We start from the raw sequence: 22894 nt of genomic DNA, 5'->3' as shown, positions 1-22894 counted from the left end.
TCGGCATCCTTCCCTCTGCCCTTCGGCATCCTTCCCTCTGCTCCTCGGCATCCTTCCCTCTGCCCTTCGGCATCCTTCCCTCTGCCCCTTGGCATCCTTCCCGCTGTCCCCGGTATCCTTCCCGCTGTCCCCGGTATCCTTCCCGCTGCCCCCAGCATCCTTCCCTCTGCCCCCTGCAACCTTCCCTCTGCCCCCAGCATCCTTCCCTCTGCCCCCGGCATCCTTCCCGCTGCTCCTCGGCATCCTTCCCTCTGCCCTTCGGCATCCTTCCCTCTGCCCCTTGGCATCCTTCCCGCTGTCCCCGGTATCCTTCCCGCTGCCCCCAGCATCCTTCCCTCTGCCCCCTGCAACCTTCCCTCTGCCCCCAGCATCCTTCCCTCTGCCCCCGGCATCCTTCCCTCTGCCCCCGGCATCCTTCCCGCTGCTCCCGGCATCCTTCCCGCTGCCTCCAGCATCCTTCTCGCTGCCCCCTGCATCCTTTCCGCTGTCCCCGGCCCCATCCCGCTGGCCGCTGCCCCGCTGTGACCGACGTTGAGCGGCCACAACCGTTCCGCGCTCCGCTCCGCTCCGCCGGACACGGCGCGGCTCCGCCCCGCACGGGAAGCGAACAAGGATTGTTCTGGCTGCCCTTTGGAGCTGGGAGTGCTCCTCTCCCGCCGCCATTGCTTCTTCGTCCTGAGCGTCCTTCCCGAGCAGGGTTGCGGCTCCCGCCGGAGGTGCCGGTGGCCGGCTTTTAGGGAGCGATGACGACGGTGCGGAAAGAGGAGTTCGGGCGGATGCCCCCGGAGGAGGGAGGCGGAGAGGTGGAGAAGTTCGTCCTACAGTCGGACAGCGTGAGAGTGGAGATCCTGTCTTTTGGGTGCATTATCACCAGGCTGGAGACAAAAGACAAGGATGGGCAGTTTTCAGATATTGTCCTAGGATTTGACACTTTAGAAGGTGGGTCTTAATACGTGTATTTGAAAAAAAAAATTAAAAACCCACAATCAGGCAGTTTAACTAGCACTTACTGGTTTATTGCCACACTGCCTGACCTGCTTGTAAGGCGCCCTGCGCCTCCAATCATGGGCTGAAGAGATACAGTTTCTGCTGCCTCTCCTGGGCTCTCTGGTGGATGTGGAACAGGGACACTGGTGGCAGTGTGCCACTCTGTTGGGGCAGCTCTGGGTCATTCCTTAACAGGCAGTGACAGAGGTCTTTTCTTCAAATCTGCAAAGAATACAAGATCCCATCAGGCTGCGTTAATCAAAGATGCTCACGACTAATGAGCTGTGTGTCCTGTGAAACGCTGGGACTGCAGTCACCTATTTGGCACTGGAGACTGCCCATTCTGTTCCAGTGGTTCTGTTTAACCGTGTGCTGTTTCTCTGGCCAGGTTACACGGCGAAGCACCCGTACTTCGGTACTGTCGTGGGCCGTGTTGCCAACAGGATTGCAAATGGGAAGTTCAGTGTGGACGGGAAGCAGTATCAGCTGTTCACCAACAACGGGCCCAACAGCCTGCACGGAGGAGCCAAGGGGTTTGACAAGGTGAAAATCCCAGTGTTCTGTCAGCATACAACCTGTGGGGCTGTGGCAAGATGTGTGATGTCTGCACCCCTGAACCCTGTAGCATTTTCTGGTGGTTATTGAGTTAATCAGCTCAGAAAGTGCTGTGAGTGCAGAAACAGGGGGAAGTGAGACAGATCCTGAGAGCTGCTGGGTTGGCTTGTCTTTGCCTGAGTTTGCAGGACTCACTTATGTCATCCTTGGATGCTGAGCAGAGGGTTGCTGTTCTTCCTCTGTGTGACTGCAGCCCTGAGCTTCATGAGCCCCTGAGTTCTGACAGGGTTGTTCTGAGCAAGTGCTGCTTCTGCACAGCCTAGGTTGGGACATAGCAGTGAGAACCTACCCTCAGGAGCAATGGAGGCTCCCCAGGCACCAGCCGCACCACCTGGAGTACATCATGGAGTTGTGCAAGTGCCCAAAGAAAGTTTCCAGGGGAACAGGGTCTGTCCATGCAGATGCATTTCCACCTGCAGTTTCTCGGCTGTTACCTGCCCATAGCTCCTCCAAGAGTCAGAAGGACATGAGTCTGTAGAAACTTATCGTTGTTACTTGCCTGTGACTACACTCCCAAGTAAGGTGAGAGCAGGGTGGTGCTGCAGGTTCAGTCACTGCACTGCCCCCTTTGGTGCTGCTTTCATCCTGCAACAGGTCCCCCAGGCTGTCACTCTGACTCACAGCAGAGGGGGATTAGCTCAGGCCTGCAAAATGCCCCAGGATCCAGGATCACTGTCTCTCCTTCCCAGCCCTCCCCTATGACCTCCTGAGATGAAACAACCTTTCCTGGGCCCCAGGGCACTCAGCTTTTTCTCTGTCCTCCCAAGAGCTGCTGCTCAAGTCAGGTATTTGTGTACAGATGATAAGAGTAGTGGAGGATCTCTTCTCTTGAAAGCCTTGCTGATAACCTTGCTCCATTGCAGAGCAGGCTCAGAAGTCGCTGCTTTCCTGAAGCCTTGGGTTTTGTTGGATCAAATGCATTTGTAACCAGCAAGTAGATCATCCACCATTTCCCCCAAAGAGCACATGAATGTGCTGGTGCAACTGCTTTCATGGGGTTAATGTTTTTTTTTTTTTTTTTGTGAAAGGAATCCAGGCTGATGAGAAAAAAGCCAGGGTCCCTGAAAAAAAAATCACAGTGTGAACTGGCATCAGGTTGGGATGAAATGCTCCTCAGCAGCCTTAGGAAAAAGGGAGTACTGGGGATAGCTTGGCAGAAGACAGTTTGGGTGGTTTAAAGTTTCTTTCTGCGCCCTGCCACCTGTGATCTGCAGCTGAAAGCATGCATTTCCTCGCACCCAGGGCTTCCAGGCTGTCTTCTGCAGGCAGGGGATGTGGTCTCTTCTTCTGCTTCTTCACCTTGCTTGCTTGCTGAAGTCTCACCAGCTTGCTGGGGACAGGGTAGTGACATCTCCCAGCTGGAGCTTTGTGTCCTCTGGCCCACAGGGCATGCTTGGACGCCTGCCCAAGACCCCCTCCAGCCAGGAAACAGTCACTGTTCAGAGACAGTGAGCCCTAACTGATCAACCCCAACAAAGACCACATACTGGTATTTGGCTGTGATTATCTTGGTCATCCTCTGAGCTTTTCCTGATTTTGCAGACATCAGTGCTGCGGTCAGCGTGTGGTCTGATGAGAGCATCTTGCAGCTGCACTTACAGGGCTGCAGTGTGTGACCACACTGCTGGGGGATTTTTGAAAATAACTCTCTTATCTTTGAGAAAAAATAGTGATACCTGTACATTTCCTGGGCTTTAATAGCTTTTTTTTCAAAGGACTTAAATAGAAACTCGTACTTAAAACCCGCAGCATCCTTTCTGTAGCCATGGGAGCTGCAGTCAAACTGCACGCTGTGGAGGAGGGCCTACTCTGCAGCCAGGTGTATTTGTCACCTTCAGGTTCTGTGTTTGGTGAAAATGCTGTCTTTTGACCATGCCCCATGTTGGTGATCTCTGTGTGGGACACAAGAGGGATCAACTCAACAGCATTGAGCTGGCCCAAATTCCTAAATCTGTCCCCTTTGATTAGACAGTAGCTATTCCTCAGGGAAATGTGAGGCTTCAGAGAGCCTCTTGTTGCACATCCATCCTCCCAGCATGAGGCCCAGGCCAGGGCTAAACAGGCTGTCTGGGCAGCTGTGTACAGTGGGCTGGCTTGCTTCCCTTGCCAGCATGTTTGGCTCCAAGCTGAGCACTGGTGCTGGGTGCTGGCAGGGACAAGAACCAGAGAGGTCCCAGCTCTCTGGATGTGTCTGACAGCATATCTGGTACTGTTGAACCCAACCCCAGCCCCTGGGCAGGAGCCCCCAGTGTGTTCTTACACTGTCCTAGTGCCAGTGCTGGGTGGCAGCTTGTTGAAGTGGTGTTGCACATGAGAAAATCTATGGAAAGGGGGATAAGTCCAGCTGCAGGGCAAAAATCAAACATGTGGACTCCCGGGCATGGCATAACACAGGCTGGAACAGACCCCCTCAGACTGCCAAATTGCCTCCTTTGTTTGGCTGCTCAGTGGAAAGCTTGTTCCCTGCTGGTGGTCCTGGCTACCAAGTGCTTGTGTTTTCTTGGGAAAGGTGATTGAAAAAGCCTTTGTTTCAGTGTAGCATCCCTTGTGTGCCTTTTGTCCCTGTTTCTAGCCCAGCCTGGGGCAGGAGGGAAGGGCACTGTGCTCCCATTCCTGTCCTACCAAGGCCATGCTCCGTGCAGGTTCTCTGGAGTGCCGAGGTGCTCCCAAATGGCGTCCGCTTCTTCCGGCTCAGCCCCGACGGCGAGGAAGGCTACCCTGGTGACCTCAAAGTCTGGGTCACCTACACCCTTAATGGCAGGGAGCTGGCCATCAACTACCAGGCCCAGACCAGCAAGACAACCCCCATCAGCCTGACAAACCACTCCTACTTCAACCTGGCAGGGCAGGTAAGTGTGGGGAGATGGGTCCTGTGGAGACACACTGTGCAGGGGAAGACAGCCTGGGGACCTGTGGGATGGTCATTGGTACCAGCATGCTGGTCTGGGGACACATCATGGTTTTGGGGACACAACAATGAAGGTTGTCTCTGTGCATCATGGGCTGCATGCAAGAACAGGACCGAATCACGTGGATCTCAGCTGAGGACACATTGTCTCAGGGCTTCTTGAACAGACATCCAGCTGAGCATGTTGGTTCTCCTTTTGTGTGTAACTGGGGAATTTTGCTCTCTCCTTGTCCCTTGGGAAGACTGAGGAGGTGCAGAGCTGGCATGCCCCAGTGGTGGCCTGGCATTTCTTACTTGTGTTCTATTGGCATTTCAGAACAAGAGAGGGGGATGCAGGTTGAAATCAGGGCCTGGAGTGGCAGCACCAAAATACCCAGGTCAAAATGGGCAGAAGAAACATCACAGAGAGGGGGTGTGAGATAGCCAGGATTGCAGACTAGCAAGGTTGCAGCAGCAGGATGCAGAGGGCTCCCACCTGTACAGGGTCATGTCAACCACATGGACAGTGAATTGCAGCTGTGTTTTAATCTCACAGTTTATAACTGGGCTTGGAGAAAAAGGATCTGAGAAATGAAGTGTTGCTGGGCAGAGCCATAGGATAATACAGTGCAGTCACACTTGGGTGTGAGATAAAAGCCCTTAAAAGTGTTTGTGAGAGACAACTCAGCCCCTCTGAGCAGGACCCATGTCAAGGCTGCTGCCCTGAGAATGGCTGTGCAGTTTCTGGTGCTGGTGCTCCCAGGGGTGCAGTAATACCAACACTTGCACTGTGCAACCCAGGCGTGTTCCAGGGGAACAGGAGACCTTTGGGCATGAAATTGCTGCTCAGATTAGATAGTGACCTGAAGGCTCAGATTTGAGCCTGCTCCCCTTCCAGCCCAGCAGGTTCCCTGCCAGCATTACTGAGGCTGTGGAAGAGGAGGAGGAGCACACCCCTGCAGCGATGCAGATGAGACAGGAGGATGGGTTGCATTTCCCCTTGCTTGCTTCCTTCCCCTTCTCCCTGCAGCTGTGTGCTCAGTACCCAGCATGTTCTGGCTAGTCAGTCTGCAGGGTGGTAGCCCTCAGTGAGGTACAAGTACAGATTGATGGCCTCATCCCTGTGGGATTTACAGCTCCTAGGGCCCATGAAGGTTTTTGCCCAGGCTAGTACCTTTGTCCTGTGCCCAAGATCAAGACGGAATGAGGGCCAGGAGGTGCTCCAGGCACTACCAGATCAGCTGGGGCACCACTGTGGACTCTCACTTCACAACTGTGCTTAGGGCTGCTTGAACAGGAATCCCAGCATTTCCCATCCTCCTGCAGGGCTCCCGGGATGTCTATGACCACGAGATCTCCATTGAAGCAGATTCCTACCTGCCTGTGGATGACACCCAGATCCCTACTGGTAGGTGGTGCAGCACTTGGGGCACCAGGTGGAAGAAGTGATCTCTCTGAGCAATGTTGGTGGGTGTGGGGAGCAGCTCTGCCTGGCAAGGGGGACACACCAGCAGCCAGGGGACCCCAGGCACAGCTGGGCCCTCAGTTTGGGTACAGTCCCACTGCACATGAGCAGGGTGGGCAGAGCCAGGTGCTGGCAGCCAGGTCCAACACCCACTCAAGGGAGCAGGCAGGAGCAGCTGCAAATGGGGCCAGAGGCACGTGGGATGTGAGGCTGTTTTGTGGGTCCATCCAGGAGACAAGATCCCTGTGGCACCTGGAGGAGTGGATTCTTTGGTCCAGGTGGCTTCTGCTCAGCTTGGTGTGCCATGCTTGTGGACAAATAGGGCAAGAGCTTAAGGCCATACCCAGTCTGTGCCCCACTTCTCCCTGCTGCTTTCACCATGGAGCTGTTTCACATCTTAGTTGTGGCTAGCTTGCTACCCCTGCCTTTTGCAGTTCCTTCTTGTGTGGGTAGACTTAGTCTTGGGGTGAAAATAAGACTTGTGCAATTATTAAAGACAGACCCCTTGTGTGCAATACCTGCTGTATTTTATGTAAGTGCCTGGACTAGAACAGTTTCTTTTTTTTTTTCAAGGCGTTTATTCTGCCCTCCATGCAAAACCCCTCACCTTTGGGTTGGGCTGACTGTTTTGCAGTGTGCTTAGTATGTCCTGGGGTTGTTTGTGCTGCTTTATCACAGGACACTGTATGCCCACAGCAGTCTTAACAAGGACAAGGGAGAAAATGCTGGGTTTGTACATATACAAACTTTCATGTGTTTTCTTGCTCCTTGGCTGTGCTTTGTCCCTGCTAAGCGCAGCAGTGTCCCCAGGAGCTGCCAGCTATGCTGGGGGACAAATAGGCTTTGCTGGCACGTGGCTGAGTGGCTGAGCCTGCTGTTCCCCTTGCTTAGGGGAGGTGGCCGCAGTGCAGGGCACTGGATTTGATCTCCGGCAGCCTGTGGAGCTGGGCAAGCACTTGCAGAAGTTTCACCTGGGTGGCTTTGACCACAACTTCTGCCTGCACCAGGGGCAGGATCGACGCCTTGTGGCCAGGTAGGCTGGGACCTTGGCAGGATCCCCACCCCTGGACCAGGGGGTGCCCATTCAGCCACTCCCGTGTCATCCTCCACTGGCATCTCCGCAGGGTTTTCCACCCACCCACTGGCAGGACCATGGAGGTTCACACCACCCAGCCTGGCATCCAGTTTTACACTGGGAACTTCCTGGATGGTTCCCTGAAGGGCAAAGGTGGTGCCACATACCCCAAGCACTCAGCTTTCTGCCTGGAAACTCAGAACTGGCCTGATGCTGTGAACAAGGTGAGCTGTCCATTCCCCTCCCATGGGTTACCTGGGTCCTGTGGCAGGGGACATGGCCCCACCACCCTCCGTGTCTCTGGGGCCCTAAATGTAGGAAGAGTCTGTTTGTCAAGGGAGCACTGCAGACACCAGAAGTGAGGCAGGCACAGGTCACAGCAGCTTTAAACAGGGGTCAATCAGTGCAGCAGGGACCTGCCCTGTGCAGCCCAGCTTCTCAAAGGTGTGGGGTCATGAGCAGAGGGCCCCACTGGGGCCTTGCCACATCCTTCATATCTGAATCATTCCTCACAGCCTGGATTCAACCAGCGGTGGGACTCACCCACTCAGCCCACTGGCAATGGTGGGTGGTTACACACTGCTGCTGGAAATGGCTGGGGGAGCTGTGGGAATATGCCTTGGGAAGAACAGAGGAGTGCAGCCATGCTTGCTGGTCCCACAGAATGTGTTCACAGTCACTGATGTGCTGCTGCTTCTCCCCAGCCTCACTTCCCCAATGCCCTGCTCCATCCGGGTGAGGAATACAACCACACCACGTGGCTCGTGTTCAACACTGCTTGAGGAGAAGGGCTGCTGACTCCCAGCACTAAGAGGGGTAAGTGCCTCCAGCAGCTGAGCCAGAAATCCTGCCAGGTGCCAAACAGAGCTTTCCAACTACCTGGGTGAATGCATCTGATATGGGAGTCTTTATCCTCCTCTTTGGTTTTCACACGTGGTTTCTGCTGGCTTTAGCTCCTGTCACCACCTCTGCTGCTGTCTGGTCTGTGCAAAAGTCTCACACTCTGTCCAGCCTCTGACCCTGGGCATTGGGTTTTGTTTTGCAATAAAAATGCACTGAAAACACCTTTAGGGACATGACATCACAGCTCCAACCACAGCAGGGGAATATCTAGTAATATTCATGTGGAGCATGTGGGAAGGCTGATGCAGTTGTGGTTGTTTGTTACAACATCTGCTCCTTCCATCAAAGTGCTCTTTCCAAGTGGTGTGCAGTGCTCATGCAGGATAGCTTTGAGGAGGACAGTGGATTATCCCAGCTGGCTGGCCTGGATGCTCTGGTTAAACTCCTACGCTCTGTCTTGGTTGCTGAAGTGGCCACACCCATTTAGTCCTGAATATACAACTGCAGGAGAAAACCCATCATCCTAACACTGTGTTTCCACATGAAATCTCCAAAATCTTTTATCAGGGAACTATGTGATGAAAACCTCCATGTTTCTGAGGGTTCAGAAAAATTGGCACAAGCCAGGGGATGACAGGACTATCTTGTTAGGGAGCTGATAGCCCACTCCCCAGGGAAACAGGCACAGTCCTTGCATTAGGCACTGTGTGCCACCTTCTCCTGCCATGCTGCTGCACCCAGGGCCTGCAGCACTTCACCAAGCCTCCTCAGCTGCAGATGCAGGAATGCCCTTGCCCCCGGGGGAAGTGCCTGGCCATGGGGCTTGCAAATGTGGCAGGCTGTCACAGTCAGTTCTGCCACCCTGACACCGAAAGAGGGCCCCACTACCGCCCTGCGTGCACAGGTCACATTGCCTGTGAGGGCTGGTATCCCTTGCAGAACAAAGCCCACCAACAGGGAACAGCAGGTTGGAAACCAGGGGAACCCCATTTTCCCTGAGAGTGGGGTTTGCCCACTGCACTGGAGACCTCGGATACACTTCCCTTGTCCCCACCCCCAGCCAGCCTGTGTGGGGTGTGCACACCCTGCCCAGAGGCACAGGGTCACAGCAGCACCTGTCCCACAACGCACCCCTGTGTCAGGGCATCTTTTCCAACTGCTCACAAACACTGCATGGAATTTGTGGTGAAATCCTTCCAAACTCGGGCTAGAGCTCAGTTTTGGACAGCACAGCTGCACAGAAGCACAGATACCATCTTTGTCACAGCTCCCCCTCTGCACCTTACTCAGTGCTGGCTGTCCTTCAGAGTGTGGCTGCCCGCACCAGCACAGCCCCACTCCCTGCTCAGGTTCTCACGTGTGGCTTTAGAGGAACCCCAGCCCCCCCAGAGAGACCCCAGGCTCTTCTGCTCAGTGTTCCAGTGTCTCTGGGTACTGAAAAACAGGTACCAGTAGCGCTGTTGTGTCAGTCTGCAGGTTTATTGTGGAGCAGGTTTGCCTTGAGAGTACAGAAAAGAAAGGGTAATGAAATTCCAGAGCAGTGGCGTACATGTGCCTCTCACCAGGTACTCAATGCACAACCAGTAAAATAGTCCAAACATGTATCACAGGCTTCAGGCATTTGAGCTAAATCACTGCAGGGTAACAGTTGTGTCAGCTCTGCCACAGTGGGATTTGGTGAGTATGGCCACAATCCACCTGGAACACCAATGGCCATGGTCAGCGCCAGAGAAGATCCAGGCACAGTGAGGACCAGGAATGAAGGCCAGAGGATGCTGCAGCAGAACAGCACCTTCAGGATCTGGACTGTTGACTCATCCCCCAGAAAAGCTCCATGCAGTCATTAACAGGAAATCTGTTTCTTGAAAACCATGTGTTACCCCACGTGTAACCAAACCATCTTGTAACTTTATTTAAGCTGTTTTGCTGTGGTTTACACAGTGGAAGCAAACTGCTGGTAGAGTTCATTGGAAGCCCTAACAGGCCTGGCTTTCCATTTCTGTGCTTACTTGCTGCTGAAACTGGCCTTTATTTCTGCTAGATAGCCAATCCCAGCAAGAAGAAAAGATGCTTTTCACCCCTCTGCCTACCAGCTTTTTGTTCACAGTCCAACATTGTTGCCAGTCCCTTGCTGTGATCTGTGTTGAAGTGCTTTATCATGCAATTCCTTCATACAGAATGAGGACAATTTGACACCCCTATACACAAACAATGACTCCTGCAGGTTGTGTATTTGCTGTAAGAAATTGGGATCATTCAACAAAGCCATCTCCAGGATAAGGGCTGCTGGACAACCATACCAGATTCTGTGAAGCAGGTTAGAACTCCTGAAGGCAGCTGATAATCTTTAATTTTAAAGATCTCCCCTCAAAAAAGGAAAACAGGCCTTGAGGTATTTTAAAGTGTTTTCTTTACATCAATAGCCCAAAGAACTAAAATCTGCAACAAGTGAAAGTAGCAATTGTCAAGTTATTAATAATTTCTATTATCTTTAAAGGTTTCTGCAGATGTCATTTGCTTAGAAGATATGTTTTGGAGGAAGGTTTATCCTTAGATTTTTGAGGCATCTGGTATCAACAGTCTAACACCAGAGAATGAGCTTTGCAGAAAAATGAATGCCCACTAAATATCAAGGAATGAAAAGGGCATATGCAAATTTTTATCCATCTGCAGACAGAGATGGTATTTAAATTCCATTTCAAGGAGAACAGGAACTGATCCTTTCACTGAAGACCATTCAACAGTAGGTGTGAAAAGTGGCTACCTTGAGAAGACACCAGCTGGGATAAGTGGTTCCCATTTTAGACATTTTTCATCCACGTTACATGGCACACAGCTAAAATTACCCAAACGTTAACAGAAGCAGCAGGGTTACTACAGAGAAGTTTTAGTTAAAAATACACATTTTATTTCAATGTGCCAATAAAAAAGTCCCACATTTTCATATCACAGGAAGTTAATTCATACAATAAAAAGAGACCTGTGCTAGTCTATTGGTGTGACTAACTCAGAAGACCCAGATCATGCCAAATTTTAGTTGATATACTCTTCTATCTACATTCTTACATTTACAAAGACACCACAAAATCCCTTATAATAATGTAATCAAAATAACTTTCTTCCTAAAAGATTAACTTCATAACTTTAATCCATTCTTTCAGGACTTGCACTTCGTTGAGGGCTTCCTGATGGTGAACGGCTGAAAGGAAAACAATCCACAATTAACATTTCAGTAGAAATGCTTGGGAATCACAAATCCAGGAAAAAGCAACAGGAGTATACCCAGACTCTGGCTCCCTTGAAGCACTTCTTATATAAAATAACCAATCACTACTGACAAAAATTAACAGGCTGATGATCTGGAGATAACACTTTTTTTTTTACTGTTATTTTTAAAATGAGATCTCTGTAAGGCCATCCAAAGGGTATTACTTATAGTGACCTCCAAAGGGGCAAGATACTTCTTCACTGTTCTGATACAGCAGCTTGTCAAAACCTATCACGGTGATCACTCAGCATTTAGGAGCACTTTTTCATGCCCTTGTGATTGTTTGACACTTAAGTTGTAAAAATTAACTATTAAAGAATTCTAATTAGGGAAAAAATTGCTGCTGATTACGTCATTCCACATATTCTACACATTACTCTGTGCATATAAACAGAGAGAGAAAACTATTTACTGACTTATGTGAAAGAAAAATATAATCTAACAGCAGTGAACATAACAGGCCTGATCTTCCATTCCTGACTGCTGTACCAGGGTACTCCACTCTACCTTCCCCAATGTCAATGTAGCTTTTAATGAGACTGAAAGTTGATTTCCTACATTTATTCTATGCTTTAAGCTCATCAGTCCCTGTGCAATAAAACTGTCAGTGAAACAAAAGGAACAGGGGAGCAGGCAACAAGACACTGCTACATAACCCTGAGCATTTATCACCACATGTACATATTACCATAAAGAAAGCCATAACCACAACATTATTGCTGTGAAAGAGATCTCAGCAAAATACCTTTCCAGTACTTTCCTACAAGCAGCAAACTCCTCAGCAGAGATGAGGGCAGACACTAAAATGCTCTATGGAGTCTATGCTATTGGTAGGAGACCAACATACCTTCTCTTTGGAGACGCTGACCGGGACTTGGACCGGCTGCCAAAACACAACAGCACCAATGCAGCTTCAATGTCAAATCAACTTTTATGTTAAAAAACCCCCCAACCTATCAGAAAGTGAATTATAGGAATCTAGCCAGGTCTTTCCAATGGTAGCTTTCAGATCAACTTTTACTCTGACAGGGATTCTCCATTTATTTAGCATGGAGATGCATTCTAAGCAAGGGGTGGTACTAAGGTGAGGCTTTGAGAAAAGCAACATCACCAGACTGCTGTTTTATGAAAAGCATTAACAGAGCTCAAGGTCTTTATCTGATGGATAGAAAATGTAACATAACTGAGCACAAAGGCACAAAAAATTAGTACTGTGTTGGAAACTACCAAGAGTTAATAAAAACCCAGAGACAGGTAAAGAACACATTCCAAAGAGCTGCAGAGGAAATGCTGTAATTTCTGTTGTATCACAGAGATTAGCTGGGACCCATGTTAGGGGGGTATTTTTCTAAAGGACCAGGCTCTGTTAATAATGCAAACCTAAATTTGAGATGCTAGTGCAGGCTCTGTGTGTGTGCTCACCTCTTAGCTGGCGAGCCAGACTTTGATCTGCCATGAGACCTAGACCTGCAAGAAAAAACACAGCTCAGCAGGGAAACAGAACATGCAGGTTCCCACATTTGGGACAGCAGGATTCACAGCCAGTGGATGAGCACTGTCATGCTGAGTACACAGAATCCTGCTAAGTTTCCAAAGAAGCCTTTTTACATGGATGCTGCATATGTTGCTCTGTACTTTGGTTTGGTCCCTAGCTGATGACCAGTGTTTGCTGATGCAGATGGGGGAACACAGGAACAGCCCAAATCCTGACCAGTATTTTCAGAGCTAATAAAAAGCCATTTTTATAAAAACCTAAATTTGCAGGTTTTATTAGACTTGAGCAACATCAGCAGACAGCTCATTCCTAGAAGTATCTTCTCTGTGAATTTCATCTTCTATATCCACTTACTTCAAGTATTTTTTTAATGTTTGAACTTAATACTTATGAAAAAAAATATGGAAAATGTGGACACCTTTGAGGCTGCTGCATCACAGGAACACTAATACTGCCAGAAAGCCTCACTGAAATTTTGAGGTCCCCCAAGAAGTGTTCTAATTCCACATCCAAGGCTTTCCACAACAATTTCTAGATATGTGTTGTGGCACTGTCAAACCACAAATGTCATGTACTCATTCAGTCAGTCTCCCTCATGAACCCAGAGCCTGTCTCTGTGTGCAATGCATTCCCTGGGCTCTTCTGTAAAGAAATAATCTTTCAATTACATAAGCACAATTCTTCTGCCACTTCTGGCTGGTTGTACATCTGTAACTCCCTATGCCTCAGTCACTTAATCCCTACTTACAAGTGTCACACAACAGTCCAGAAGTGTCACTACAAGTATCCTTAACCCTGCAGAAATCCAGCATGGTACCAGGAGAAAATAACGGTGGTAAAATCAAGATGTTTTCCTCTTAGAAAGTCTGCAGACCGTGGCTGTTTCTGGCTCATCACTGACAGTGAACAGTGCTGAGCCATGATTAAGTCATGTTGGAAGAACAGTACTAAGATTCAACATGGTTTAGCCACAAGTGTACCCAGCCAGAGAAAGGCACTGCTCTGCTGCCTTGGGCAACCTTCTTCTCTCTTTAGCAGATTCTGGACTACTTGTGCGAGTTTCTGCTCTTAACTAAGCCATGATGATCTGGTCTTCATCTCTCCTTTCCCTTAAAACTCCCATCATTGCTTGCTGTCCATCCTCAGAAAATGCCACTTTCAGCTGTGGGCTTTTCCACCTGCTCCCTTGATCTGAAGCCATCCTCTATTTTCCTGTGTTTCTTTATGGTTGACTGTTCCTCGTTTCCAAGAGCAGCCATTAAAACCAGGACAGCAAGCACAGGGATAGGCTGGGCCATAAGCAACTCCACATCCAGAGCAGAATTTCCATTTACTCTTGTTCTTGTCGAGGACAGCCCTGCTGCCAGGAGAAGGCTCCATGAAGCACAGGCTGCTCTTACTATCAAGCAAAGTTTAAGGGAACAAATAACATCCTGTGTTCCTTTAGAACCTGACTGTTACTCTTGTGACACATTTATTGGTACAAAATAATTCTGACAGGTGTTTATCTCAAATCAAAATCAGCTCCTGCAGACTGACACTGATATTCAACAGAGCTGGAATTGCAGCTGTAACGCTCAGGACACCAGCAAGCCCTTCCAGACTTGCCTGGCTGCAGACAATAAAAAATTAACACACTACTAAAGGGGCATCCTGCCTTCTCAGAAAAATAATGGGAAGAATCCCAATCCTGTGTGTGCTACACAAGGAAAAAGAAACTTTTGAGATTAATTTTACGTTTGTTAGCTGTTAATGCAACCTGATCAAACCAGTATTTCTGATGACTATGGTGACCTAGTGGTGTGCAAAAGAATAAAAAGAGGGAGAACAATCTTCTGCACTGCTTTTTAAAACACAGACCCCTAGGTCAGTGAAGGGAAAACACATCTTTTCCTGGAAAAAAACCTTAACAGTTGTTAGAGAGCCTAATGAGACTTCTAAGTAAATTTTACCAACTACCCATAGTCACATACCTGCTTCGGGGCCATGTAACAGATCTGGATCTAGATCTGGATCTTGATCTAGACCTGAAATTTAAAATGGAGATAAATTAAAAAGAAATAAACTCAAGAAGAAGTGATGACAATCACAGCACTATATAAATTAATGTCTACTTGTGAACCTAAGACATACATGATCATAGACCTACATGACCATTAGACATTTTAGCCAAAGAAATTCAATCCTGGTAGATGCCACTGTCTCAAGGTAAGGTCTCAAAACTCATTAGCACTCCAGCGAAGTTAACTAGGATTATCAGAAACTTTTAAAAGCATGCTGACTTCTACAGGTCACAGCATCTTTTGCAACCTGCTATACAATACCTTTTGGAATCTAATTAAAACAAGAAAACACCAACAAAAATAAATCACACAGTAAAAATCAGTACTAATTACCTTGATCTCTTCAAGGAACCCGACCGGGACCGGCGGGGAGACACGGACCTAGACCTACGAGGAGACACGGACCTGGACCTACGATAGGAAGCTGACCTGGACCTGCAAAGAAAGCAATTCCAAGAGTTGTTCAAGTGAGGCTTTTTCTAAGCAAAAGAAGGCAACAAGAATAAGACAAACTCAAACACACCTCCTACCACGGCTGCGGCTGCGTGACCGGGAATACCTTCTCCCTCGGGACCTCGAGCGGGATCTAGAGCGGGACCTGGGTTTAGGTTAGAAAAAACAGGTATCAGCAGACAGCTGCAGAAACCCACACGTGTGAGGCCCTGCTGAAGTCAAAACTTTTTTCAGACAACTAAAGAACTAGCATCTGTCAGATGGAAAAATGTCTGGGCCTACTTGTCTTGAGCATTTTTACTACCTAGAAAAATGTTAAAAGCTGAATTACATTGCAGAATTACATTAGAATAGAAAACACTGTAATGCGTATTTAAAATAAACCTTGCAAGTTTGCAGGTCGACCCTCTTTGGCCCAAGGTCTAGCAGATCTAGACGATCTAGAAGTATCTATAGGCGAGCGCTGCATCTAGGTAGGTGTTCTCTTCAATCTAACGACGATCAAACTGACAGCCCAATGAGCCAGGGTGAGGCTTGATTGACGCAAGAAGATTTTTCTAGGTGGGAATGTGGTCAATCTGGTGTTCCTCTTTCTAAACCGGAGGGGGGCCCCAATTGAAAGCCAAATTTACTGTTACGGCGGTCACCGTCTCAAATTTTCTGCCCTTAAAGAATAAGGTGAAGCTACGTGTAGATGGCTCGAGGGGATCTGGCCTCTTATGCTGATCACCTCAAGGTCTAGGAGGATCTTAAGTGTCGGATTTGCAAGGCGCCTCAGCATGAAATCTTAAGGCTCGTGACATTCTGAATCAAGGCGACTGACTCAAACGAAGAAACCTGAAAGGTTTTGACCAGGTTGATTATTAAAATAGTAACATTTGATAGAAATAGCAACAAATTGTAATATACACCTAAACATTTATTCTAGCGTTAAAGTTTAAAGAAAACTGGTGTAACATTGTGTTCTTTGCTAACAAGAACTACACAACAGCGAGCTGGCGAAGCAACGCGGCCGCCCCGGGCCCGCACGTACCTGCTCCTCCTTCGCCGGCTATAGCGGTGACAGTCATAGGCATAGTGGCCTTTCTCACCACACTCGTAGCATCTGTCGTTGGGGTCGAAGGGGCGCCGGGCAGGGGGCCGATCGTAGCGGGAGCGGCGCGGCATCCCTGTGGATACTTCCACTCTGACCCTGGAGCCGCAGATCACCCTGCAAAGAGTCCACGAAGGGTCTGGGTCAAACCTTTCAGTCCATGACAGAACTACAGAAACACAGGGACCAGCGAGATAAACCCCGCTTCTCTCTCAGTAGCCTCGGCAAACACGCGGAATGGACACGTACTTCCCGTCAAGTCCACGGACAGCATCTTCAGCATCCCGGGGGTCTTCGAACTCCACGAAGGCGAACCCCGGCGGGTTCCTGGCGATCCACACGGTTCTCAGCGGTCCATAGTAGCTGAAGGCTCTCTCCAGCTCGCCTTTGCCGGCGCCCGTGCCCAGGTTGCCCACGTACACCTTGGTCTCTGAGGGGACAAGCGGGCCGGGGCTCAGCGCGGGGCCGGGAGCGGGCTCGGGCTCAGCCCCCGCCCCGCCCTCCCCCGAGCCGCCGCCATCTTGTCCGCGCGGCCGCTTCCCGCCTTCACCGCGAGCGCCGCGCGCCCCGCCGCGCGTCCTCCCCCACGGCCGCTGACGCAAAATGGCGGCGGCGACAACGGCGGCGGCGGCCGCATCGCCTTCCTCCCCTCCCCACCGGCGCCCGACAGTCGTTAAGCTCCCCGCGGCAATCGCCTCTCTCTCAGACACGTCTCGCCTTCCCGCCCGCGCAGCCGCCCGCCGCCCGCGGCCCCCGGGAGCTCTCACCGCCTCCATAGCGGCCGTAACGCGACATCCCGACGGCTCCGCCGCCCGCGCGCACGCGCCGCCGCACGCGCCTGCCCCCTGGCCTGCTCCTCCGCCTCCCCCGCGCCGCGCGGAGCCGCGCATGCGCCAGGGGCGGGCTTTGAATGGGACTTGGGGCCTGAAATAGGAATTGGAGGCGTGAGTGGGAGCGGGAGAGCTTTTTCCTGAGAAAGCGGAGTCCCCGTCCTTCTCCTGGTGCTGCAGGTGACCATCTGCCCGATGGAAGTAAAGCCAGCGGGGCCTTTCTGTCCTGGCATCTCCTGAGTGGGAGCAATCCTTGGACGCATCCAGTATTGGAGGTGATATCCCCATCAGCTGGTGCGTAGCCGCCGCTGGAGTGCAGGCCAGTGCTTATTCTTAGAGTAAAAACTATTAGATTTGTTCTCCCTGCTTCCTAATAAACGAGCTGTGGCTGAAAGAAAGCAGTAACTGAATGCAGTGGCACAAGCCATTCATACACAATCTCTGTAGTACTGCAGAGGCTGAATTGAGAGCTCCAAAAAGAAAGGAAAGAAAAAAAGGAAATAGCTCCTTTAAGCTTCCAAAATATGACTGTCTCATTTTACACCCTTTATATTATTTTGTGTTAGCACTCACAAAACCATTGCATGTTTATGTTCACAAATTCCTGACAAGTCACAGAATCAGTGACTTGGTTCATCCCCAGGAAGCTCTGCCTGAGTGCTGCTGATATACAGCAGGTGTGGGGTGGGTGTTGGAATCAAGCTTCCCACCTTCACGGCGGCACGGCAAAGCCTGCTAAAAGCAACCCAACAACCAGGCAGCAAAAATACCTTATTTTTATGTAGCAGATGCACAGAGCGTGCATCTACCCCTATTAACACACACGGACTAGTCACGGCCTGGCATGTGCAAGCTGCAATCTCCCCGCGCCAGCAGGAGCATCCCAGGAGCAAATCCAGCTCCAGAGGGGCAGAAGGCAGCGGCATTGAAGGGCCACACGCCCCCCGGGCTCCTTGTTTTGCGACCCGGCCTGATGCGTGCAAGCCTCTGTGTCGTTTATGTGCCCTCCGCAGCTGTGAAATCCCTCAAGGCAGCGTTTGGTGCTAACCCGGGCCGGGGGAAGGCGGCGGCGGTGCCGCCCGGGGCAGCTCCCGGGAGCCTTCGGCGGGAACACGAACGGGAACTGGGGCCGGTGAGCGGGAAAGCGGGATGGGGAGCGGGACTCTTCCTGCCGGGAAGGCATTCCCCGGGAACAAAGCGCCCTGCAGGCCTTTGTGCTCCCCGAGCCGCGCTGCGCCCATCGCTCTGCGGCCCCGTTCGGGGCGGTGCTGCGGGGAAAGACTGGAACTGCGCTGCTGGTGCTCCAGCGCAGGGGATCAGGAGGAGAGGGTAGGATAGCGCTTGTCCAAGGCGGTGGAAGGCCTCGGGCGCCAGTACACAAAACAAAGCGCTGAACTCTCACCTCCAAGGTTTTGTAACAAAGCAGAGCAATAGATGGAGTGTTGGATGCAACGGGAACAGTGGGCTTTGAGGCTTTGCTGTGTGCCTTTGGAAAACAAGCGGACCCTGTGGGGAATTACAGAAGTGCAGCTTTATGCAAACCACTTGTGTAAATGTCTGCTTTTAACAAAAAGCAAAATTTGCCTTTTTTTTTTTAAAGACAAATCTTTACATGGAGGCAAACCCAGTCCTGACGTGAAGAGTGTGAAAAATGCATATTTTATGATTGGCTTTTCGCAAATATTAAAATGAATATGTGTTATGTTAGAAAGTTATGCTGTATTAATTTTCTTAAGTAGTGTGTTAAATACAGTTTTAGGTAATAACATAAGGTTAAAAAAGAAACTATGCTATGTAGGATACTTTTTTTCTAAGGAAAGGAGTTGCACCGAGACAGCAGCCACAGGACACCTAAATCTTTCAGAGAAAGAGAATTTATTGCCCCATTATCAGAAAAAACGAAATTCTTCCTGCCTCGTTCATCTATGAAGATGCTGTTAGAATTAAGAGGAAGAAGTTGATGAGGCCAGAGAGAATCCTTTGTTTGAATGGAATTTATGCATCATGTATGTGGTGTATGAATATGCAACAGGCTGTTGTTTTTAAGGGTTAATCCTCTGTTAACATGTGTCCTTTTTCCAGGCTTATGCTACCCAGAAAAGGTACCTGGACCTCCATAACGCTTTTGTTTCTATTGTCTTATATTGTCCTAATCCAAATTGTCCAAAAAATTTATTACTCTAATTATACTGCTATTTTTAGAACCATTTTATTACTATTAAACTATTAAAATTTTAGAAACAAGTGATTGCTGTTTTTCACAAAGACCAAACCAAAAAGATTGACTGCATCTGCTGACTGATCTGGTTGTTTTCTAGGTCCTGGATGTAAGAAATATGAATGACTGGCAGAGAAAAAGCCCTCTAGACTGGCAAACGTATGTGAACAAATTGGTCAAAGTTGTTGCAGTTGAGAAACATGAATATGAAGGATGGGTTTTAACAGTTGACCCAGTTTCTGCCACGTAAGTACCAAAGCTTTTATGTAAAGCAAGATTTTTAGGAGGAGAAAAGATTCCAAGGCTGAAACAAACTTATTTGGAGCAAAAATTGCATGTCATCTTGTTAATTTACAGTTTCTGGTGATGGCTGCAGCCTCCTTGTCTTCCGGTTTGTACTTCCTGCACACTTCATCTCTGGCTGAGCATGGGAAACTAAAAAGCCCTTGATTTAGAGCAAGCACTGCTTAGCAACAACTAAAATATCAGTGTGCTAGGAATGTTATTCTCACTGTAAATTCAAAACTCACCACTGTGCCAGCTTCTAGGAGAATTGCTCAAAAATCAGCTCTCTACCAGCTAAATGCATGTGCTCAAGGTGAAAGTTCAGAGCTTGCAGCCAAGGCTCCAGCAAACCCAGCTACTCATGCTAAGCAAGTAAAGCTAAGTGAACAGCATATCAAATCACACAGTATTATAATTCCAAGTGACTTACTTTAATTTAAAACTTATGTGTTAAGCTATACTATTGCCTCTAAAGAGTCTTTAACAATGTGTTAAAGATTGCTTTTGGTCATATACGAAACCCTGCTTTACAAAGAGTGCTGGAGTGTTTTCAGTGCTTTAGGTGTTGAAATCCTTAGCCTTTGTCCAGAGTTCTTGCATTGATGCCTGGCTTTCCACTCCAGCCAGACACCCAGGAAGGTGTTGAGGCTTTTTTGGAGAGCAAGCAGGGAAAATCAGGGGCACTGGACAGAAAGTACCACACATCTCTGATATCCCAAGTGAGTAACTTGAAAACAGGTTTGAAAGGCAAAATGCACCAGGGAATGGGCAGAAATTTGTCTCCTTGCTGCCAGAGCTCTTTCATACCTTATTGGATGTGAGCTTGTCCCACATGAACACAGGCTGGAGGTTGAAAACTAAAACATTCAGCTTCTGATGTGTTTCAGAAGAATTGGTTGCTGCTTCAGCTCTGAAGTAGCTCCAGTAATCTCCTGAAGTTTCCTATAATTTTGTTTAGGAAGGTGCATGGAGCTGTGAGGGATTCTGGTGATGGTCCAGGCTGAAATCAAGGCATATCTCACTGGACACATCCCCCAAAAAAGGTCATTACTTCCACTAATGGTGGCAATAATAGGCTAGTGAAGTACTGGCACCAAGTTCTGGAATTTTGCTTCCCACAAGAGGAAGAAAATGGTTTCTGATGCTCTTTGTTGATATATGAGGGAGAGATCCTAGAAATAGAACCAGCTGCCTTCCTACTTGCATTTTAGGACTTCTGGGATTCAAGTGCCCTTGGGATAACACCAGGCTTCTACAATGTGAGCCTGAGCCTGTTGTTGTGTGTATTTTCATTTCATAAATTGGCAACAGTCATTAAAAAAAATTATTTTGGCAATGATCAATAAATATGACTTTCTTCATTACAAGGTTCTGGTGTTGTTAGCTGCCTTCAGCATTCAAAATGCTCTATGTATGAAGGTATCACTGTTTCTGAATGTTGAAATGTTTTAAGTTCTTCAGCAGTGTTGGAAAGCTGCACAAAAATATTTAGATTTCCAGACTTTATTTTTTTTGAAGAAAAGTGTACATTAATATTCTGCTTGATAGTTAGCGTCTAGAGTAGTTTCAAATTCAAGACCAGCAATTCCCTGCAGAGCCCCACATTTTTAGTATTTTAAGGGTATAGCAGCATGCTTTCCAAAGGAAAATGCTGGGTGCTGGGTATTGCCTAAATACCTGGGCTAGGCTGATGCTAATGAGCTCTTATCTCCAAAACCTTGGAGGCTGCTTCTCAGTCTTCACTCAAGAACAGGAACTTACACAATCTTCTTTCCTTGACAGCATTGTCCTCGCAACATTCCCAGAGAACGAGAAAGGATCTATATCGTTCATTATGGGCCACGCTGTCCAGGAGGTGGAGGTCCTGCAGGAAGGGGACAGTGACATGGAGCAGCGCCTCGCCCACATCCTCGCGCCCGAGGAAAGCCAAGCCTACAGCGCGGAGGAGCTGGAGAGGAGGAAGAACGCCTTGAAGACGTGGCTGGAGAGCAACCACATCCCCGTGGGCGAGCAGGGGGAGCTGGGCAGGACGCTGAGCGTGGCGGGGGTGCTGAGCATCGAGCCCCCGTACGGCCCCGAGCAGTGCAGCAGCACCAACGAGATCATCCTGGCCCGCGTGCAGGGCCTGCTGCAGGGCTTCCTGCAACAGCAGCGCTGAGCCAGGGCTGCTCCTTTGGACTCCAGGAGCTCTCCTGGTTTAGGAACCAACCTCTTTTAGGAGCTCTCCTGGGTGTCAATATTCACTATTTGCAGAAACGCTGCATTTTGGGTACTTTCGTCATGATTTTTTTGTATGTAAAGGAAGGAATAATAATAAACTCAAAGCACAAGCATTTTTTCATTTGCTACTTTTATTAGAAGCAAACTGTTGGATAGTGGTGATGTATTAAACTGATCCCTCAGCTTAGAGTTTTTGTAACAGTATTGTAAAAGATGATATATCATACATTTAAATGTTTTCCCTTTAAATGTATTTAAATGTTTTCCCTTTAAAACCAGTTTAATTATCTAGTGCTGAAGGCATGTTTATTTGAACTGCTTGCCAGATTCTTTCCTTTTTTTCTTTAAGAAAAAGAATTATGACACCTGGACTTCCCAAACCAAATTTAAAAAATGTTCAGAAAGCTGTTTTCTTTTGTTTTCCTGGCTGGTTGGTTGGTTGTTTTTCCCATTACTGTTCTCCTAGTTTAGAATATAAACTACAATGTATGTCCAGGTTTGTAGAATTATTAGGGAAGGTTAGTAGGCAAATAGCAGGTTTAAAACCATTACCTGTCTATATTTGTTATTTTAGAGCAGCAGTGCTTGGAAAACCAGTGTTCTGTAGAAGGAAAATATGTTGCAATACAGTAAGTTTGTGGTTTTTAATGCTCTGTTTCTAGTTTATGCCAACACATGATGCAGGAATCATTATGTGATTATTCCTGAGATTATTAATGTACTGAGGAACATTTAGAGCTTTCATTTATCTCAGTGTATTTGTTCTGCCTTATTTGGAGATAAGCTCATTGGTATGCTCAAATACAGCTGGGAAGTCTGCCTAACCCTTGTTCCTAAAAGGCTCTCCTCATTCGTGCTGGGATTTACCTAGAATTACTTTTCATCTGTCAGGTTTGTGTTGATTTTTTTATCAAAAAAAATGGTCGGCTGGCCATCCATTACTGTGTGTGTCTCCCTGGAAAGGTTGGGAGATGCCATCACACAACAGCTCCAGCTGCATGTTGGATTCGAAGGGCTAAACCAGGGCCCAAACTCCCAAGGCTGCTTGGGATGGACCCGAGGTGTGAGAGAGATTTGGAGCAACTTGGGGATGCCTT

The 22894-nt window shown here is 48.7% G+C and overlaps 3 protein-coding genes across 6 annotated transcripts; 2 read left to right on the top strand and 1 right to left on the bottom strand.

Annotated features, from left to right (window-relative positions):
• Positions 1 to 666: 666 nt before the first annotated feature.
• On the top strand, positions 667 to 15552 carry GALM (galactose mutarotase). 2 transcript variants are annotated; one of them, XM_059467923.1, is made up of 8 exons: positions 667 to 939; positions 1376 to 1530; positions 4245 to 4451; positions 5816 to 5897; positions 6846 to 6987; positions 7079 to 7253; positions 7734 to 7845; positions 15047 to 15552. In XM_059467923.1, exons 1-7 carry the CDS (start codon positions 744 to 746, stop codon positions 7809 to 7811), a joined length of 1035 nt encoding a protein of 344 aa, XP_059323906.1. In that variant the 5' UTR covers positions 667 to 743; the 3' UTR covers positions 7812 to 7845; positions 15047 to 15552. The 2 variants fall into 2 exon arrangements, with proteins under 2 accessions (XP_059323906.1, XP_059323905.1); XM_059467922.1 differs by lacking the exon at positions 15047 to 15552 and adding an exon at positions 11034 to 11477.
• On the bottom strand, positions 10758 to 17085 carry SRSF7 (serine and arginine rich splicing factor 7). The gene is made up of 9 exons (XM_059467925.1): positions 17012 to 17085; positions 16494 to 16674; positions 16185 to 16361; positions 15222 to 15296; positions 15032 to 15133; positions 14609 to 14662; positions 12563 to 12607; positions 11988 to 12023; positions 10758 to 11071 (listed from the first exon to the last, which is right to left on the bottom strand). The coding sequence occupies exons 1-9, from the start codon at positions 17037 to 17039 to the stop codon at positions 11017 to 11019; spliced, it is 753 nt and encodes a 250-aa protein (XP_059323908.1). The 5' UTR covers positions 17040 to 17085; the 3' UTR covers positions 10758 to 11016.
• Positions 17086 to 17134: 49 nt separating this feature from the next.
• Positions 17135 to 22621, top strand: GEMIN6 (gem nuclear organelle associated protein 6). Of its 3 annotated transcripts, none has more exons than XM_059468279.1 (3): positions 17135 to 17368; positions 19393 to 19538; positions 21360 to 22621. In XM_059468279.1, the coding sequence occupies exons 2-3, from the start codon at positions 19411 to 19413 to the stop codon at positions 21733 to 21735; spliced, it is 504 nt and encodes a 167-aa protein (XP_059324262.1). In that variant the 5' UTR covers positions 17135 to 17368; positions 19393 to 19410; the 3' UTR covers positions 21736 to 22621. The 3 variants fall into 3 exon arrangements, with proteins under 3 accessions (XP_059324262.1, XP_059324261.1, XP_059324264.1); XM_059468278.1 differs by having other exon boundaries at positions 17147 to 17393; XM_059468281.1 differs by lacking the exon at positions 17135 to 17368 and adding an exon at positions 18073 to 18206.
• Positions 22622 to 22894: the final 273 nt, after the last annotated feature.

This window comes from Ammospiza nelsoni, chromosome 3 (assembly GCF_027579445.1).
Source record: "Ammospiza nelsoni isolate bAmmNel1 chromosome 3, bAmmNel1.pri, whole genome shotgun sequence".
Classification (NCBI taxonomy): domain Eukaryota; kingdom Metazoa; phylum Chordata; class Aves; order Passeriformes; family Passerellidae; genus Ammospiza; species Ammospiza nelsoni.
Note: the sequence above shows the minus strand (reverse complement) of the source record. Positions and strands in the feature narration are given on the sequence as shown.